Raw genomic sequence first — 15517 nt, forward strand, 5'->3', positions numbered from 1 at the left:
TTCTGTGACAATCACAGGGGAGTCTCTCTTAGGCATCGCAGGCAAGGCTCTTGCCAGAGTCCTCCTTATTAAGATGATCCTTCACCTGGAAGATGGTTATCTACCCAAGAGCCAGTGTGGCTTCAGAAAAGCCTGAGGAATCGTTGATATGGTGTTTGCTGCTGCCTAACAACTTCAGGAGAAATGCCAGTTGCAGAACGGAGGTCTGTGTACAACATTTGTTGATCTGACCAAAGCATTTGATAGTGTCAGTTGTGAGGGCTTGTAGAAGATCATGGCAAAATTGGTTGACTGGAGAAGTTCTTTAGTATTGTACATCAATTTCATGATAGCATGTTTGCCAGGGTTCTGGATGATGAACAGTGCTCTTGTGCGTTCTCAGTCACCAATGGAGGAAAGCAGGGCTGTGTGCTTGCTCCCATGCTTTTTTTAAAAATTGATTTATTTTGATTTATCAACAATCACTTCCATAAGCTTTTTTTTGGAGGGGGGATAGTCTATTTCTTTTACTTTTTTTAATTTGTCTTTCTCTATTTGTCCTTCTTTCTTTCTTTCTTTTTAGTTTTCAACATTTACTTCCACAAGATTTTGAGTTCCAAATTTTCACCCCCATCTTGCCCCTCCCCCCACCCCAAGATGGTATGCATTCTGAATAGCCCTCCCCCTAGTCTGCCCTCTCTTCTATCTCTCCTCCCCCCTTATCCCCTCCCCTTTCTATTTTCCTGTAGGACAGGACAGACTTCTGTACCCCATTTCCTGTATTTCTTATTTCCCAGTTGCATGTGAAAACTTTTTTTTTAAACATGTGTTTTTAAAACTTTGGGTTCCAAATTTTCTCTCTTCCTCCCTCCCCACCCACCCTCATTGAAAAGGCAAGCAAATCAATATAGGTTATACATGTGCAGTTATGTAAAACACTTCCATAGTAGTCATGTTGTGAAAAACTAACTCTATTTCCCTTAATCCTATCCCACCACGCTCATTTATTCCAGCCTCTCTTTTGACTCTGTCCCTCCTCAGAATTGTTTGCTTCTGATTACTCCCTTTCCCAATCTGCCCTCCTCTCTATCATTCCCTTGTTCTCTTGTCCCCTTCTCCCCCTATTTTCCTGTAGGGTAAAGACAGATTTCCATACCCAATTGAGTATATGTATTATTCCCTCCTTAAGCCAAATTTTATGAGAATAAGATTCACTCATTCCCTCTCACCTTCCCCTGTTTCCCCTCCACTGTGAGAGCTTTTTCTTTCCTGTTTTTTTTGTGAGATAATTTACCCCATTCTACCTCTCCCTTTCTCCTTCTCCCAGTATAATTCTCTCTCACTCCTTAATTTTATTCTCCATATATAACTCCTTCATCTTCAACTCACCCTGTGCCATCTGTCTGTCTGTCTGTCTGTCTGTCTGTCTGTCTATCTCTCTCTCTCTCTCTCTCTCTCTGTATATATATATATATATATATATATATATATGTATATACACATACATGTAATTTTTTCCCTCCAACTACCCTAATAATGACAAAGGTCTCATATCATCTTTCCATGTAGGAATGTAAACAGTTCAATCTTAATAAGTCTCTTATGATTTCTGTTTCCTGTTTACCTCTTCATGTTTCACTTGAGTCTTGTATTTGAAAGTCAAATTTTCTATTCGGCTCTGGTCTTTTCATCAAGAATGCTTAAAAGTCCTCTATTTCACTGAATACCATTTTCCCCTGAAGGATTATACTCAGTTTTGCTGGGTAGGTGATTCTTGGTTGTAATCCTAGCTCCTTTGCCCTCCAGAATGTCATATTCCATGCCCTCTGGTCCCTTAATGTAGAAGCTGCTAAATCCTGTGTTATCCTGATTGTGTTTCCACAATACTTGAATTGTTTCTTTCTGGCTGTTTGCAATATTTTCTTCTTGACCTGGGAACTCTGGAATTTGGCTACAATATTCCTAGGAGTTTTCCTTTGGGGATCTCTTTCAGGAGGAGATTGGTGGATTCTTTCAATTTCTATTTTGCCCTCTGGTTCTAAAATATCAGGGCAGTTTTCCTTGATAATTTCTTGAAAGATGATGTCTAGGCTCTTTTTTTGATCATGGCTTTCAGATAGTCCAATAATTTTTAAATTATCTCTCCTGGATCTATTTTCCAGGTCAGTTGTTTTTCCAATGAGATATTTCACATTGTTTTCTATTTTTTCATTCTTTTGGATTTGTTTTACAGTGTCTTGATTTCTCAAAGTCACTAGCTTCCAATTGCTCTATTCTAATTTTTAAGGAAGTATTTTCTTCAGTAATCTTTTGGACTTCCTTTTCCATTTGGCCAATTTTGCTTTTTAGGGCATTCTTCTCCTCATTGGCTTTTTGGACCTCTTTTGCCATTTGGGTTAGGCTATTTTTTAAGGTGTTATTTTTTTCAGTATTTTTTTGGGGGGGTCTCCTTTAGCAAGCTGTTGACTTGTTTTTCATGATTTTCTTGCATCACTCTCATTTCTCAGTTTTTCCTCTACTTTTCTTATTTGTTTCTCAAACTCCTTTTTGAGCTCTTCCATGGCCTGGGACTGATTCATATTTTTTTTTGGAGGCTTTGGATGTAGGAGCTTTGACTTTGTTGTCTTCTTCTGGTTGTATGTTTTGATCTTCTTGTTACCAAAAAAAGATTCTATGGTCTGACACTTCTTGCAAGGTTTGCTCATGATCCCAGCCAATTACTTGAGTTATAAACTCTTTATTAAGGTAGAGGTCTGCTTCCAATGTGGAGAATGTACTGTCCCAAGCTTCAGGGGTTTGTGCAGCTGTTTTCAGAGATACTTCTAAGGACCTGTAAGTTTTCAGTTCTTCCAAGGTGGTATGATCAAGGGAGGTGTTTACTCCTTTCCTGGCCTGTGTTCTGGTCTATGAGTGATCACAAGGAGTCTTTTCTGTCTTGGAACTGTGAGGAGGATTTTCTCTTCACCACCACTACAAGCTCCACTACACCAGTACTCCTCCTCTCCCCAGGACCGCAACCCAGAACTGTGACCCAGATCCAAGCAAGGGCAAAGCAAGAGATTCCTGCCTCAGCACTGGCAAAGAGATCCCTGCAGTCCCCCTCTGATCAGACACCCTATTCCCCCTCAGTCTGTGGGCCAGAAGCTCAGAAAGCAGCCAGCACCCTGGGGCCATTCCTGGGAACTGGGGCTGAGACCTAGCTTCTCTCTCACTACAGAAACAGACTTTTCCCATTGACCTTCTAAGTTGTCTTTGGTGTTTGTGGGTTGAGAGGTCTTGAAACCACCACAGCTGCCAGTGATTCAGTTCTCTGAGGCCTGCTCCAGGTTCATTTGCGGCCTGCGTACCCACACCAAACTGCACTCATCTCCCAGCCCAGCATGATATACCTTTCTGATCAACCATCCAGGTTGTCTTGGGCTGGAAATTTGTTTCACTCTGTCTTTTTGTGGGTTCTGCTGCTTTAGAATTTTTTTAGAGCTATTTTTTATAGGTATTTGGAGGGGTTTGGGGGAGAGTTCAAGCAAGTCACTGCTTTCACTCTGCCATCTTGGCTCCGCCCCCCTCCATAAGCTTTTTAGTTTAAAATTTTTCTCCCCCTTCCTCCCCACCACCCTCCCCAAGATGGCACACAATCTGATATAGTCTATACATATACATTCCTATTAAACATATTTTCACATTAGTCATGTTGTAAGAATTAGAATTAGTAGGAGGAACCACCAGAAAGAGAAAACAAAACTCAGAAGAAGAAAAAAAAAAGCAAATAGTATGCTTCGATCTGCATTCAAACTCCATGGTTTTTTCTTTGGATGTGTAAAGCATTTTCCATCACGATGCCTTTGGAGATGTCTTAGATCCTTGTATTGCTGGGAAGTGTTAAGTGTATTAATATTAGTCATTGCACAACCTGGCTGTTATTGTGTACAATATTTTCTTGGTTCTGCTCACTTCACTTAGCATCAGACCATACAAGTCCTTCCAGGTTTTTCTGAAGTCAGCCTGTTCATCATTTCTTATAGCACAATAGTGTTCCATTATGTTCATATACCACAACTTGTTCAGCCATTCCCCAATGGATGGGCATCTTCTCAATTTCTAATTCTTTGCCACCACAAAAAGAGCTGCTATGAATATTTTTGTACATGTAGGTCCTTTTCCCATTTGTATGATCTCTCTGGGATATAGCCCTAGAAGTGGTATTGCTGGGTCAAAGGGTATGCACATTTTTATAGCCCTTTGGACATAGTTCCAAATTGCTCTCTAAAATGGTTGGATCATTTTACAACTCCACCAACAATGCATTAGTGTTCCAATTTTCCCACATCTTCTCCAACATTTATCATTTTCTTGTTTTGTCATCTTGGCTCCCATGCTTCTTAGTATGATGTTTTCAGCAATGTTGTCTAGCATCAAGGAAAAAAAAAATTAAAAAACCAAAAAAAATAGCATCAAGATCAGCTACTGCATTGATGGTAAATTATTTAGCTTGAAAAGGTGATAAGCCAAGACTAAAGTGGAGGGAGAGTTTGTGTGTGACTTTTTGTATGCAGATGATTGTATACTGGAAGCTGAGATGCAACAGAGTATGGATCCATTCTCTGCTGCTTGTGCTAATTTTGGCCCAACAGTTAACACCAAGAAAACACAGGTGCTCTACCAGTCATCACTGCACCATTCATGAGCAGAACCATTGGTTACAGCAAATTCAAATCTTGAATGCTATGGATAAGTTCTCTTACTTTGGCAGTATACTTTCTAGGGATGTCTGCCCAGATGATGAAGTTGACACACACATTGCCAGAGCTAGTTCAGTGTTTGGCAGGCTCCAAAGGAAAGTGTAGGAGAGAAGAAGTATTAGACTGCCTACCAAACTGAAGGTCTATAGAGCCTTTGCATTGACTTTGTTGTTGTATACCTGTGAAACCTAAACAGTTGACTTGTGCCATGCTAGGAAACTGAATCACTTCCATTTGAATTGTCTTAGGAAGATTCTGAAGATAACCTGGCAAGATATGGTACTAGACACTGAGGTCCTTTCTTAAGCTGAACTGCCAAGCATTCAAACTCTACTGTAGAGAGTGCAACTCTGATTGGCTGGCCCCATAGCCTGAATGTGTTTGCTTAAAAGGCTATTTTATGAGGACCTCACATAAAGCAAGTGCTCACATGGAGGTCAGAAGAAGCCATACAAGGACACTCTCAAGGGTTCTCTTAAGAACTTTGGAATCAGAGAGGATCCTGGGAAGATGGAGAAGTAGGTCAGAAAATTCCAAGCTCTTCAGATTTCCCCCACAAATAAGACAAAATAGTGCCTCAGGGCAAACATAGAATGGGTAAAAATAAAGAAGAGTAGGGGCATAACAGTGTTCCTCCTAGGACAAAGGTCCCTGTGAAGTATAAATATCGCCAGGCTAGTTTCCCTGAACAGTAAATAGTGAGCCCTGGGACTAGATCAGTTAGGAGGTAATCTCTGCCCCATCCACAGGAATTTTTACCTCCTGGACAGTGGGTTCTATGCAGGGGAAAATTGAGAGAACCTCTGTTAATAAGGGATGCCAGGCCTAACTGTGCTGCTGAGAGGTGGCTGTGGGCAAAAAGGAACCAGCACATGCCTGGTGAGTGCAGAAGTAGTGGGGTGGGGATGCTACTGGCTGTGAGCACTTACAGGAGGGCAGAGTTCTTAGTTTCAGTTCCAAGCCAGAGGTGACAAGTGAAGGAGGGTTTGAGGCCAGAGACACCATCCTCCATACCCCAGGACTGGAGGTGATTACAATACAGGATGATATAAATTTTTAAAATGACCAGCAAAGGAGAAAGAACCCAATCATAGAAAGTTACTGTGGGAATAGAGAAGACCAGGGTTCATCTTTAGAGGAATATATTGAAGCAAAAAAAAGGAAAAAAAAGGCTCTCCTACCCCCAAAGAGTAATGTCAAAATGTCACCTACCCAAAAAGAATTTATAGAAGAACTTAAGACTTCAAAAACCAAATGAGAGGGGCAGCTAGGTGGCACAGTAGATAGAGCTCCAGCCTTGGAGTCAGGAGGACCTGAGTTCAAATCCAGCCTCAGATACTTGAAACTTACTAGCTGTGTGACCCTAGGCAAGTCACTTAACCCCAATTGCCTCACCAAAAACAAAACAAAACAAAAACAAATGAGAGAGATTGAGGGAAAATAATTTTTTAAAAAATAACGATTTGAGAAAAACAAGAAGATTATGAAAAGAAAGTCAACCATATAGAAAAGGAGATTCAGTATCTTAAGGAAGAAAATGACTCCTTGAAAATTAGAATTGGGGGTAGTTCCATTTCCAGGAGCCAAGATGGCAGAGTAAGAAATAAGTTGCTCTCACCCTCCCTTATTAAACTCTGAAAGACCAGAAAATATCACCCCAGGAAAAATCCTGGAACAACTGAACCAGCAGAAAGATAGGGTGCAGCAGTCCTGTAGTCCAGGAAGCTTGGGAGATTAACAGGAAAGGCCTGTATTGCTCTGGGGGAGAGGGAGCAGTACAGAATGGCAGATGTCCCAGCTAGCTAGTGGAAAGCCCCATGTCAGCATACCAGGGAGAGATCCTGAACCCCAGGTGGTGAAACAGGCAAGCCCCAACACCAGGACCCCCAAGCGCCTCAATATTAGCAAGGGAACCAGTGGAAACCATCTCAGAAAACCACCACGTGCCACCTCATACTCTGGCAGCTAAGTCTCATGGTGCCTCAGCAAAACTCTGGGAAGCACAACTCCAAGAGGAAAATCTCCAGGCAGAGAAACATCCTGCAGCAGCAAAACATTCATCTGCAAGGAGCCAAAGAAAGGAGGAAAAGGCCTGGGTGAGCAGGCATCCTCCTGGGGCCACACTCCTTACCCTTACCCCTAGAGCTCCAGTGTTGCTGATTCTATCCCAACACCAGGTAAGCTGCCAGAACCCTACAGCCTCCAACTGCCAGCATCTGAAGCTCCAGCACACAAAGCCAGTGACCAGGCCCCAGGCTCCCAGCACAAGAAGCTGGGTCAGTGCCCCCTTCTCCCCAGTAGGAGAGCTCAATTTTTTTAAAGGCCAAGAAATAAGCAAACACCATAAGCAAAAAGAAACATACAATGACCATCGATTCTTTTTATGGGTTCAGTGAAGATCAAAGCAGAAATTCTGAAGTGGACAGATAACATTGTCAACAAACCCATATCCGAAGCCTCAAAAGGGAATATGAACTGGTCTGAAGCCCAAAAAGCCTTCTTGGAAGAGCTCAAGAAGGATTTTAAAAGCCAAATAAGAGAGGTAGAAGAAACATTGGGAAAAGAAATGAGAAGTATGCAAGACAGAGTCAATAGCTTGGAAAAGAAAGGACAAAAATTAAATGTAGAAAACAAGTCCTTAAAAAATACAATTGGCCAACTGGAAAAAAAGTACACTAAAGAAAACAGCTCCTTAAAAAGCAGAATTGAGCAAATGGAAAAGGAAGCACAAAAACTCACTGAGGAGAACTCCTTTAAAACAAAATGGGCCAAATGGAAAAGGAGGTACAAAATCTAATAGAAGAAAATAATTTGTTAAAAATTAGAACAGGGCAAGTGGAAGCTAATGACTCTATGAGAGAGCAAGAATCAGTCAAACAGAAACAAAAGAATGAAAAAATAGATGAAAACATAAAATACTTCATTGGTAAAACAACTGACCTGGAAAATAGATCCAGGAGAGACAACTTAAAAATTATTGATCTACCTGAAAACTACGATGAAAAAAAGAGCCTGGACAGCATCTTTCAGTAAATCAAGGAAAACCACCCTAAGGTCCTAGAACAGAGGGTAAAATAGCCATAGAAAGAATCCATCAGTGACCTCCTGAAAGAGATCCCAAATTGAAAACGCCAAGGAATATTAGAGCCAAATTCCAAAATTACCAGGTCAAAGAGAAAATACTGCAAGCAGCCAGGAAGAAACAATTTAAATATCATGGAACCACAGTCAGGATTACTCAGGACCTTGCAGCTTCTACATTAAAAGATTGTAGGGCATGGAATATGATATTCCATAAGGCAAAGGAGCTTGGATTACAACCAAGGATCAACTACTCAGCAAAAATGAGCATAATCTTTCAGGGGAGGAGATGTACATTCAACAAAATAGGGGACCTCCAAACCTTTCTGATAAAAAGACCAGAGCTCAACAGAAAATTTGATCTTCAAATATAAGACTCAAGAGAGACATAAAAAAAGTAAACAGGACAGAAAAAAACCAACCACCTGTTATTAATAAGGGCAAACTGTTTACATCCCTACAAGGGAAGATGACACTTGTAACTCTTGAGAACTGTATTGTTCTTACACCATTTTAAGGGGGTATACATAGACAGAGGGGGTAGGTATAAGTTGACTTTGATGTAATGATAAAAAAAATCTAATTAAGGGGGTCAAATGGATCTAAGTAAATGGACTAATTGGATCTAATTAAGAGATTGTACTGGAAGAAAAGGAAAGTAGGAGGCAGACAAGGGTAAATTATATTACAGGAAAAGGCACAAAAATATATTACAGAAGAGGGAAAGAAGGGAGGGAGATGAGCATTGTTTGAACCTTACTCTCATCTGATTTGGCTCAAGGAAGGACTAACATAATCAGTTAGGTATAGAAATCTAACTTGCCCTGTAGGCAGTAGGAGGGAAAAGGGCAAGGAAAAGGGAGAGGGGATAGAAGGGAGGGAAGAAGTAGTAAGGGGAAAAGGGAAGGAAAGGGTGGGGGCTAATAGAAAGGAGGGAGGACTGAGTGAGGTGGGACTGAGGGAGGCAGTGGTCAAAAGCAAAACACTAGTGAGGTAGACAAGGGAAAAAGGAGAAAGAAAAGCATAAACAAGGAGGAAATAGAATGGAGAGAAAGACACAGATGGTAATCATAACTGTGAATGTCAATGGGATGAACTGTCCCATAAAAGTGGATAGCTGAATGGATTAAAAACCATAATCCTACAATATGTTGTCTACAGGAAACACATCTGAAACAGAGGAACACACACAGGGTGAAAGTAAAAGGCTGGAGCAGAATATTTATGCTTCAGCTGAAGTAAAAAAAAGCAGGGGTAGCAATCCTGATATCAGACAAAGCAAAAGCAAAAATAGATATTATTAAAACAGATAAGGAAGGAAACTACATCCTGCTAAAAGGCACCATAGACAATGAAGTAATATCATTACTAACATATATGCACCAAGTGGTTTAGCATCCAGATTCTTAGAGGAGAAGTTCAAGGAATTACAGGAAGAAATAGGTAGTAAAACTATACTAATGGGAGACCTCAACCTCCCCCTCTCTGAACTAGATAAATCTAACCACAATATAAACAAGAAAGAAGTTAAGGAGGTGAACAGAATTTTAGAAAAGTTAGATATGGTAGACCTCAATAAAATTGAAATAAGAAACTATTGAACTAATAAATACAATTAAGAGCTGGTTTTATGAAAAAAAACTAATAAAATAGATAAATGTTTGGTTAATTTAATTTAAAAAAGAAAGAGGAAAACCAAATTGCCAGTATCAAAAATGAAAAGGGTGAATCCACCACCAATGAAGAGGAAATTAAAACAATAATTAGGAACTATTTTCCCAACTATATGCCAATAAATTTGACAATCGGTGAAATGGATACATATTTACAAAAATATAAATTGCCTACATTAACAGAAGAGGAAATAAAATACTTAAACACTCCTATTTCAGAAAAAGAAATTCAACAAGCCATTGATGAACTCCCTAGGAAAAAATCTCCAAGGCCAGATGGATTTACAAGTGAATTCTATCAAACATTCAAAGAACAGCTAATTCCAATACTGTGTAGACTATTTGGGAAAATAGGCAAAGAAGGAGTCTTAACCAAATTCTTTTTATGATACAAATATGGTGTGATACCTAAACCAGGAAGAGTCAAAATAGAGAAAGAAAATTATAGACCAATTTCTCTAATGAATATAGATGCAAAAATTTTAAAAAATATTAGCAATAGATTACAGCAACTTATCACAAGAATAATACACTATGACCAGGTAGGATTTATACCAGGAATGCAGGGTTGGTTCAATATTAGGAAAACTATCAGCATATTGAGCATATCAACAACAAAACCAACAGAAACCACATGATCATCTCAATAGATGCAGAAAAAGCTTTTGACAAAATACAACACCCATTCCTATTAAAAACACTAGAGATAGGTATAAATGGAGTCTTCCTTAAAATAAATAGCATCTACTAAAACCTTCAGCAAGCATTATATGTAATGGGGACAGCTAGAAGCATTTCCAATAAGATCGGGGTGAAACAAGGATGTCCATTATCACCACTGTTATTCAATATTGTACTGGAAATTTAGCTTTAGCAATAAGAGAAGAAAAAGAAATTGAAGGCATTAGAATAGGCAAAGAAGAAACAAAGCTATCACTCTTTGCAGATGACATGATGATATACTTAGAGAATCCTAGAGAATCAAGTAAAAAACTACTTGAAATAATAAACAACTTTAGCAAAGTTGCAGGCTATAAAATAAACCCACATAAATCATGCATTTCTATATATTACCACAAACCACAGCAAGAGATAGAAAGAGAAATCCATTTAAACTTACTGTAGACATTATAAAATATTTAGGAGTCTACCTCTGAAACAAACCCAGGAACTCTATGAACACAATTACAAAACACTTTTCACACAAATAAAATCAGATCTAAATAATTGGAAAAACATCAGTTGCTCATGGGTAGGCCAGCTAATATAATAAAAATGACAATCCTACCTAAGCTAATTTACTTATTCAGTGCCATACCAATCAAACTACCAAAAATTATTTTATAGAGTTAGAAAAAATAATAACAAGATTCATTTGGAAGAACAAAAGGTCCAGAATATCAAGGGAACTAATGAAAAGAAATGCAGGGGAAGGTGGCCTAGCAATTCCAGATCTTAAAATCATCAAAAACTGCTTGGTACTGGCTAAGAAATAGATGGATCAGTGGAATAGGTTAAATATGCAAGACACAGTAGTCAATGACTATAGTAATCTATTATTTGATAAACCCAAAGACCCCAGCTTCTGGGATAAGAACTCTTTGAAAAAAACTGCTGGGAAAACTGGAAAAGAGTATGGCAGAAACTAGGCATAGACCCAAATCTCACACCATATACCAAAATAAAGTCAAAATGGGTTCATGATTTAGATATAAAGGCTGATACTATAAGTAAACTGGGAGAACAAGGAATAGTTTACCTATCAGATCTATGGAGAACAGAAGAATTCATGACCAGGAGATACATTATGAAAAGCAAAATGGATAATTTTGATTACATTAAATTGAAAAGTTTTTGCACAAAGCAATGCAACTAAGATTAGAAGGAAAGAAAATTGGGAAAAATTTTTACAACCAGTCTCTCTGATAAGGCCTCATTTCTAAAATATATAGAGAATTAAGACAAATTTATAAGAATACAAGCCATTCCCAATTGATAAATGGTCAAAGGATATGAACAGACAGTTCTCAGATGAAGAAATTAAAGCCATCTATAGTCATATGAAAAAATGCTCTAAATCATTATTGATTAGAGAAATGCACATCAAAACGACCCTGAGGTATCACATCTCACCCATCAGATCGGCCAACATGACAAAACAGAAAAATTATAAACGTTGGAGAAGATGTGGGAAAATTGGAACACTAATGCATTGTTGGTGAGTTGTGAAATGATCCAACCATTTTGGAGAACAATTTGGAACTATGCCAAAGGGCTATAAAAATGTGCATACCCTTTGACCAGCAATAGCACTTCTAGGGCTATATCCAAAGAGATCAAAAAATGGGAAAAGGACCCACATGTACAAAAATATTCATAGCAGCTCTTTTTGTGGTGGCAAAGAATTGGAAATTGAGGGGATGCCCATCAATTGGGGAATAGCTGAACAAGTTGTGGTATATGAATATAATGGAATACTATTGTGCTATAAGAACTTATGAGCAGGCAGACTTCACAAAAACCTGGAAAAACTTAAATGAACTGATGCTGAGTGAATTGAACAGAACCAGAAGAATGTTGTACACAGTAACAGCCATGTTCTGCAATGAATAACTTTAATAGACTTAACCCTTCTCAGCAATGCAAGGATCTAAGACTTCTCCAAAAATCTCATGATGGAAAATGCTATCCACATCCAGAGAAAGAACCATGGAGTTAAAATGCAGATCGAAGCATACTACTTGCTCTTTTTTTTCTCTTCTGTTTTGTTTTGTTTCCTCCTTCTTGTGGTTCCTCTTAATGGTTCTAATTCTTTCTTTACAATATGACTAATGTGAAAATATGTTTAATAGGAATGTATATGTAGAGCCTATATCAGATTTCACATTGTCTTGGGGAGGGAGGAAGGAGGCAGGGGGAGAAAATTTAAAACTCAAAAGCATATGGAAGTGATTGTTGAAAACTAAAAATAAATTAATAAAAAAATTTTAAAAAAGAAAAGAAAATTAGAATTGGGGAAGGGGAAGCCAGCAAATGAGAGACCAAGAAATAACAAAACAAAATATAAAGAATGAAAAAATAGAAAAGAAAGTGAAACATCTCACAAGAAAAACAACTGATCTGGACAACAGATCAAGAAGAAAAAACAGGAATAATCAGACTACCTAAAAGCTATGATGAAAAAAAGAATTTGATACAATAATACAAGAAATAATTAGATTGTCTTAAAGTGTTGGAACAAGAGAGGAAAGTAGAAATAGAAAAAAATCCACAGATCACCACATGAAAGAAATCCTAGGAGGAAAACCTATAGGAATATCATAGCTAGATACTGAAACCTCTGGCTCAAGGAGAAAATATTATGAGCAACATGAAAAAAACAATTCAAGTATGGCAGAACTACAATTAGAATCACACAAGAACTAGCAGAGACTGCAATAAAAGACTGGAGGTCTCAGAACACTATATATAGAAGAGCAAAAGAACTGAGGTTGTGGCCGAAAACATAGTACCCAACAAAGTTAAGCATAATCCTGAACAAAAAAAAAAAAGAGTATTCGACAAATTGCCACTTTCAGGATTTTGTTGCAAAAAGACCTGAAATCGATAGAAAATTTGATATACAAGATCCATGAGAAATGTAAGGTAAACATCAAAGACTAATTACAAGGGACTCTTTAAGGACAGACTGTTTTTTATATGAGGAAATGTAAATCATATGTTTAAGATTGTTATCAGTAATTGGGCAGGTCAAAAGAAAGATAGAGGTAGAGCTGAGTATGATGTGATATCAAAAAGTAAACCATCTAGGAAAAGGTAATTATTATTACCTTTACATAATAATAACTGAGTAATTATCTTACATAAATGAAGTACAAGAGGAAAAATGGATACAGATGAATTAGAGGGAGGAGGAGGGCAGGTAGTTCTGTAAGCCTGCTCTCGTTGGGAATGGGTTAAAGAGGGAACAATATGTATAAATCTAGAAGGGTACAACCATCTTCTAAATTTAGAAAGAAATAAAAGGCTGAGGGAATAGGGAGTGGGGAGAGGACAAGGAAGGGATCTTTGGTGGGGGTTAGGTTAAAGAATAGGAGGGCAAGGTAGCAGGTAGAAGTAAAGTAGAGGAGTCAGGAGGGATAGGAAATAAGACATACACAAACATAAAATAAAGATCAGGAATAGAATTTATTGGGGAAAAAAGCAGGGGTAGCAATCATCTCAAAATTAAAGCTAAAATAGATTTAATCAAAAAAAAACAGGGAAACTACACTATGTCAGTTATATTAATCAATATTGTTTTAGACTATTTTAAATAACCAGAGAGTATAAAGTTGGAATATTGCTGTGGTATAGGAAACAATGAGTTGGTGGACTTAGAAAATATGGAAAGACTTGGACCTATGAAGGAAGATGTTATCCACCCTCAGAGAAACAGAGGACAAACATTTATAGTACAGTCTTACATAGATGCATATGAATGTATATCTATATGTGAGTATGATTATAGATATCTAAGTATATTTATCAGTATGTAAGTGTAGGTATGTGCCATCATGAAGCACTGGAGGAGGCCTTTTGTGGGAAAAATCTTCCTGCAGTTATAATGATTTATATGTCTATATTTAGCTCATATCATCCTAAAGTTATAAAGCTGCATTAGGACACCTAAAGCACCTTTTCAGGAAAGACTTCTGATTACAGGGATCTGGATCTCTAGGTTATGGTTACAAAGTTTATTTCCACTCAATTGTTCTAGAAATGACTTCTCAAAGAGGGCATGGCTTGGTCATGGTGTGTGTATGCATGGTGATTCTGTCACCTACCTATTCTCTAAGAATGAATGCATGCTGTGTGACATAGTCATAAAACTTTCCTGTGAGCAGTGGCCCAAATTAGCAGCAGATAGGGCTCTGTTTTCTCTAGTCATATGTAACTCTGGAGGGAAGGGGAGAATACAGGAAAAGAAGCTAAGTCTAAAGTTAGAAGGGATTCTAGAGTTCGTCTAGTCCAACTTTATCATTTTACAAGTGAGGAAACTGAGGCCCAGGTAACATATGCAACATGTCCAAAGTTATACATGGAGTATCAGAAGTGAGCTTTGAACTCAGGTCCTCTAACTCCCAATTCAGGAAGCTCTTCTTGAAATTCAGCCCTAGGCTTGAAGGGGATGATAAATTTCACTGAGCAACTTGATGGCTTCTGATTGTTCAATGTTTCATTCCTTTTTCAGATATTTGTCTTATTTTTCCTCAATTGAAACTCAATTCTGACCAATTGACAAATTTCTCTGGCTTTCCATTTCAGCATCACACTCAACAACACTGGCCAATTTAGTGCTGAGACCCTTGCCAGCTGCTGTGGATTCTACAACCATACCAACTGTATCAAAAACAGCCTCTTTGTGTAACAATATTTGATCGTAGCTCATAGAATCTAGCACTATCTAATCCAGTGGTAACCCCTGCAACTGTATATGAATTTAGAAAACAATAAATTTACACGATCTATGTTGTATTATATTTTTAATTCTTTTGTTAAACATTTCCCAATTACATTTTAACAAGGTTCAGGTTACACTTGAGAGTTCTTAAGGGCCAGATCCATAAGCTTGGTGCCTCTGATATAGTCCCCCCCCTCCCCATTTTACAATTAAAACAAAATGGTTTCAAATTCCTTATTAATGTCCAGATTGATTTAATACATGGTTGTGTGGGGTTTAAAATTGTCCAACTTACAATAAAAGAAACTGAGGCAGAGCTCTGAGACAAGGGCACTTTATTAAATAGTTAACAGTTCCCTCTAATGAAGTGGGCCTCAGCTCTTCCTCATGATCTGAGATGCCCTTTTCCTCCAAGGCCTTATTTTTATAAGGTTTGATACCAGGTTTAATATTTCAGCGCTCTAGAGGGGCTACACAAAATACAGAATCTTGTTGATTGACAGGCCTTGCTTTGAGGGCCAAAAATGATGTATGAACCAAAAATGGCATATCAGTGGGGGGGAGTGTCTTGGGTTGGGTGAAACATGGGACTTCTCCACTGA

The 15517-nt window shown here is 38.2% G+C and overlaps 1 protein-coding gene across 2 annotated transcripts in view; it reads left to right on the forward strand.

Annotated features, from left to right (window-relative positions):
* The window catches only part of LOC110223730 (sodium/nucleoside cotransporter 2), a 63510-nt gene extending 48528 nt beyond the window's left edge, over nucleotides 1-14982 (forward strand). For both annotated transcript variants that reach the window (XM_078151389.1, XM_078151390.1), the window contains one exon: nucleotides 14780-14982. In XM_078151389.1, coding sequence (XP_078007515.1) covers nucleotides 14780-14882 — 103 coding nt within the window. In that variant the 3' untranslated portion in view covers nucleotides 14883-14982. The remainder of the gene's footprint in view (nucleotides 1-14779) is intronic.
* The last annotated feature ends 535 nt before the right edge of the window (nucleotides 14983-15517 follow it).

The sequence above is a fragment of the Phascolarctos cinereus genome, unplaced genomic scaffold, assembly GCF_003287225.1.
Source record: "Phascolarctos cinereus isolate Bilbo 61053 unplaced genomic scaffold, phaCin_HiC Scaffold_3;HRSCAF=262, whole genome shotgun sequence".
NCBI classification, from domain to species: domain Eukaryota; kingdom Metazoa; phylum Chordata; class Mammalia; order Diprotodontia; family Phascolarctidae; genus Phascolarctos; species Phascolarctos cinereus.